Source organism: Colobus angolensis, unplaced genomic scaffold, assembly GCF_000951035.1.
Source record: "Colobus angolensis palliatus isolate OR3802 unplaced genomic scaffold, Cang.pa_1.0 Scaffold204, whole genome shotgun sequence".
In the NCBI taxonomy this organism is placed as follows: Eukaryota; Metazoa; Chordata; class Mammalia; order Primates; family Cercopithecidae; genus Colobus; species Colobus angolensis.
In genome coordinates, this window is record NW_012115200.1 from 3,736,844 (window position 1) to 3,741,659 (window position 4,816).

Below are 4,816 nucleotides of genomic sequence, written 5' to 3' on the forward strand. Positions count from 1 at the left end.
GCTCCAGCCTCAACCCCAGCCTCAGCCCTGGACCCTGCCCCAGCCCCAGCTCCTCCTCAACCACAAGGGCATCTCCAATTCCTGAAAGAATTCAGTTCCCTCCTCTGATCACCTCCAGAGCCCAGCTGGGCCCAGGGTGTGTTCTGCAGTCGGGGGGAGGGGAGTGGGCGGATTTCGTAGCCCCACCCTCTCTGCAGGCACCTCCGGTGGCTCCGCCTCTGGGCCCCATGCTGTGCCAGACACACAGAGAGGCTCGGCCAGTTATTTCCAGGAGGCCAGGTAGGCAGGAAAGGCCCAGGATCCGCCAGGATTGGGGAGGGAGGCAGGAGGCTTCTCTGGGTATAAAGCAGCTGAAATGTGGAGTTTCCTCCCAGGAGCTGAGAGGCAGCTGCAGGGCGAGCCCTGGGGGAAGTGTGCAGCCACTGGAGCTCCATCCTGGGCAGGGGTGGTGATGGCTTGAGGATGGCAAGGGCTGATGCCTGGTTTGCTTTTAAAATTGCTGCTATTTGCCGTATTCCCCTGTTATTCCCAAACTCTCAGGAAGCACCTACTGGCCTGGAGGCAGTCTTGCTTATGGGGCTGGGGATGAAGAAGAGTTGGGCGCAGGTGGGCGGAGCTCCGGCGGCAGGAGGCTGAGGGCCGGGTGAGGAGTAGCAGCAGGGGATGGGCACGAGGCCCCTTCCGTCCTCCTGCAGCTGTTTTAACGTGGCGTTTTGGAAAGAGCCGCGCCCCGTGGGTGCCGATGGTTAGGAGACGTCTTAGTCGCATGCCCCCAACGACTGTGGCGTTTCTCTGTAGTGTGTCCATGTGCCCAGTGCCTGGCGTGCCCTCCCTGGGAGCTTGCTGGACCCATGACCAGGGGTCTGGGAGGGCAGAGGACAGGCGGGTCCTGGTGGTAGGTTGGCCGCTGAGTTTCCCTATGATGTTTGTCCCGCTGGTGCCCAGAGCCCCTTCAAGGTGCCCATCATCAGGGGAGAAGTGGAGCCACAAACTGCCTTTTAACCCTGGGATCCTGCCAAGAGGTCTGGGTGTCCTGGGGCCCATGGCCTGGGCTGCAGATGCAGCCAGTTCCCTCCAGGCATGGCCACCAGCCCTGGGCTCCCATGCCCGGGTTTCCCTGCCTGCCCAGCTGGTCAGAGGAGGGAGTCCCTCTATCCACTCTGCCTCACATTAAGGGCAGAGACTGAAGAGGTGGCTGCCTGGACTGTGGAGCCCCAGGGTGGGGGGCCACTTTGGCCAGGACTTGGGTGCTCCCTTAGAGAAGGCTGTGCTCACCCCCTCTTTCCTGCAAGTACCTGGGGACCTAAACGGGGGCAAGGGATGCCTAAAAGGGCCTAGACACCTTCCATGGCAGTCCGCCCTCACAGGGTCTGTGGGAGGGCATGTCCTCCCTTCCGCAGGCCTGGCGGGCGGTGAGGCCGTGCAGCTGCAACCCAGCCCTCACACCCGGGCCAGGAGCTGACTGAGGTCCAAGGCTGAGCCTCCACTTTGGACCTGGGACATCTGGGCAGAGGAGCCCTGTGGTGGGGCCTGGGCGAGGGGGTAGGGGCCTCAGGGTGGGCCCTGGGAACCCCTGACCTACAGAGCAGAGGCGTGTGGGGAGGTGCCAGCAGCTTCTTGGAGAGGCCCAGGGTAGAAGCACTGGCAGGTAAGGTATTGTGGGCCTTGGCAAGGCCGGGCCTTGAGCTGGATGGCCCGTGGCACAGTCCAAGCCAGCACTGCCCCAGCTTGGAGGGGCTTGTGGGTGGTGGAGCACCGAAGGTACCCAGGCGGTGGGAGGAGGAAGAGTCGAGGGCTAGACCCAGGCAGCAGGTGCAAGTTGGCCCCCGGCCTGGCCCAGACAGGAGGGTGGGGTGGGCAGGAGGTGGGGGTCCTGAGGTCAGTGCTTCAGCTGCTCGGGCTGGCCGGACGCCCACCCTGCTGGGAAGGAGCCTGGCCTTTCTCCAGAGCCACAGCAGGGGCCTGGGCACCCTGCACTTGGTCAAGGCTCAGGAGGCCTCAGGTGTTGGGTGCTCTGGAAGCAAGGAGGCCCGGGAGGGCCTGGAGGAGCCTGCCTTTCTGCTCCGTGCTGCCTTACCGTGGGAGGGCACAGAGGAAGTGCAGGGTGGGAGCTGGGAGAAGTGGGAGGAGGAGGAGAGACAGGAGGAGGGGCAGGAGGAGAGACAGGAGGAGGGTCGGGGGGGCTGGGTGCCCAGGTGCTCTCTGAGCAGGACCTTCCATGCGGCTCTGGGGGGCCTCTGGCACTGGCAGGTCAGGGGTCAATGAGAGGAGGGAAAGGTGGCCGGGAGCAGCTGCTGGGCGGGAGGGCAGGAAGTGCACGAATCAATGCATGGGCCGGGGTCCCTGGGAGAGGCCCATGGGAGCCCCGGGCCCAGCCCCTGGTAGAGGCGCACCAGGCCCAGCTGTGGGACTGTGCCTGGGATTCCTGCATCTGGGACTTCCTGAACCCCACCCCCGGCCTTAGCTTTGAACATGAGGGTCATCAGGAATCAGTTCCAGGGCCCAATGGCCAGAGACCCAGGGACTGGGCAGAGAGCCTCTCCCTCCAGCAGCAGGGATCACCTGTAGGCCCAGAAGCCAGCCCTGGGGCCCAAGGAGGGCTCCCCCAGGCTGAGGCTGAGACAGGCTCTCAGCCTCCACGTGGACCAGACTTGGGTTGGAGGGACCGCGGGTTGGGGTGCGGTGGGGCCCTGGGGAAGCCAGGCTGATCTTAGCCTTGGTCACATCGAGAGCCTGGCTGTGGGCATCCAGGTGCTTCAGGCAGGGCCTGGTGGGGTGAGGTCCACTGGGCTTTTTCCTGACGGAGTGGGGGGTGGGGGAACTCCCAGTCGGGCCCCTTCTTGTGTGCAGCCTCCTCCCTCTTCTCTCCCCTTCCCTCCTTTCTTGTCTGAATCAGTGTCTCCCTCTCGCCCACTTCCCCACCTCTCAAAAGACCACAAGCACCCAGGATAGCTCAGCACACCCGGGTTCTCAGCTTCCTGTTCATACAGAAACCTCAGACAAGAAGCACGCTGCCCATTTTTCTTCAAGACCAACCCCAGACCACGAGAACGCTTTCTCCGCGGCAGCCCCAGCACCCCAGCGCCCCTGCCTCCAGGCACCCCCGGCCTCCGCACTCCAGTGGCCCGGACCTGGCTGAGGCAGCTCCTGTGGTAGGTCGGGCCTCACAGACGGCTGGAAGAGCCAGTTCTGGGCTGGGCCTGTGCGAACAGGTGTCTGTTAGTCAGGGTTTTAGGAATGTGGCCTTTGGAGCCTGCAGCGGGGAATGGCGGCTCTGGGCCCTCAAGGGGCAGCCGGTGAGCCTGGGAGGCCAGGCCGGGCTGACCCAAGGGGAGAGGACCCTCTCTGCCCACTGCTGCTGGCCCTGGGCAGGTGTAGAGCCTGCGGGTCCCCCGAGGCACAGTCCCTTATCTCCAGGAGAAGGCAGAGGCAGGAAACAAATCTCCTGTCAAAATTCCTAAAATACTAAGTAAGTCATGGTTCCAGGTTCAGACACTGGACACCGAGAGAATGAGGGAAAATCAGCCCGACAGCCAGGGCTAACAAGATGGTTAATTATAGCAGAAGAACGTTAACAGTATTAATTCTAACCACAAAGGAGGAAAAGAGAAGACCTCGTGAGAAGGAGAAGGAGGGTCCCTCTCCCAGATGAGGCTGCCCCCATTGCTGGGGCCTCAGCCCCTCCCAGGCCTGAGGGAGCGCAGGCCTGCCTGGCCCCGCCCACCTCACCCCAACCCGGCCTGGCCCTGCCCACCTTTGCTCCAGCCCTGCCTGGCCCTTCCCACCTTTGCCCCAGCCTCTGTCTGGTCCCTACCACTTGTCCCAACCCTTCCTGGCACTGCGAACCCTTGCCCCAGCCCTGCCTCGCCCCTCCCACCCTTACCCCAGCCCTGCCTGGCCCCTCCCACTTGCCCCAGCCCTGCCTGGCCCCTCCCACCCTTGCCCCGGCCCTGCCTGGCCCCTCCTACCCTTGCCCCAGCCCTGCCTGGCCCCTCCCACTTTCCCCAGCCCTGCCTGGCCCCGCCCACTTCACCCCAGCGTGTCCTAAGGGGCTCACATCTTTGTCTTGGAATTTGGTTTTTAAAATAAATTATAAGTTTTAATAAAATGAAGTACTAGAAAAGCTATTCATCATGGAAGATGTAAAAATCCGAAAAGAAACTTCCATTTGGGAGGAGAAATGGAGAACGGAGTCCAGGAGGTGGAGGAAGGAGGTGGAAGGCCCGGGCCCTGGAAGGTTCTGTCTGTTCTCCGGGAACCCAGCTTCCATTTACTCCCCTAAAGCAGAGGGAGGCTCTGGGAAGGCAGGTGTGGGGCCCAAAGGGAGCCTGATGAGGACAGGTGGGGTCAGCAGGGGTGGGGGCTGCAGCCAGAGCGGGCACCAGGTGTGTGCCCCCCTGTGCCACTCTGGTCTTCAGCATGTGGACGAGAAATCCAGCCCCTCACAATGTGGATCCCCTCTTTAAATTGGGCTGCACTTCAGTCTATAAAATATTCAGTGTCTTTCTAAATAAGTGCATTATTTATGATGCCGCTCGTGAAATATTCATGCCTGACTTTGACACAGAGCCAGTGTGCCCATGCAGGTCTGTGGCGACCGGCTGGCTTTTCCCAGGTAATGGGAGGATGTAGGGCTGCTGGGTGGGGGGTGGGGGGTGCTCGGGGAGTCAGTGGAGCTCCTTGGCAGGTGAATCTCACCCAGGAGCCAGGACCCACCCCACTGGCAGCCTCGGGGCCTCCTTTGCTGGGAAGCTCATGAGTGGGTGGGTGGGCGGGCACGGGCTCCCCCATGCCCGATCCTCATGATGGCCACTTT

General features: G+C 62.5%; 1 protein-coding gene across 1 annotated transcript; it reads left to right on the top strand.

The window, feature by feature from the left end:
* Nucleotides 1–322: 322 nt before the first annotated feature.
* Nucleotides 323–3,589, top strand: LOC105511777 (chromosome unknown open reading frame, human C10orf91). Its single transcript, XM_011941970.1, has 3 exons — nt 323–384; nt 799–882; nt 2,933–3,589. The coding sequence occupies exons 1-3, from the start codon at nt 356–358 to the stop codon at nt 3,459–3,461; spliced, it is 642 nt and encodes a 213-aa protein (XP_011797360.1). The 5' UTR covers nt 323–355; the 3' UTR covers nt 3,462–3,589.
* The last annotated feature ends 1,227 nt before the right edge of the window (nt 3,590–4,816 follow it).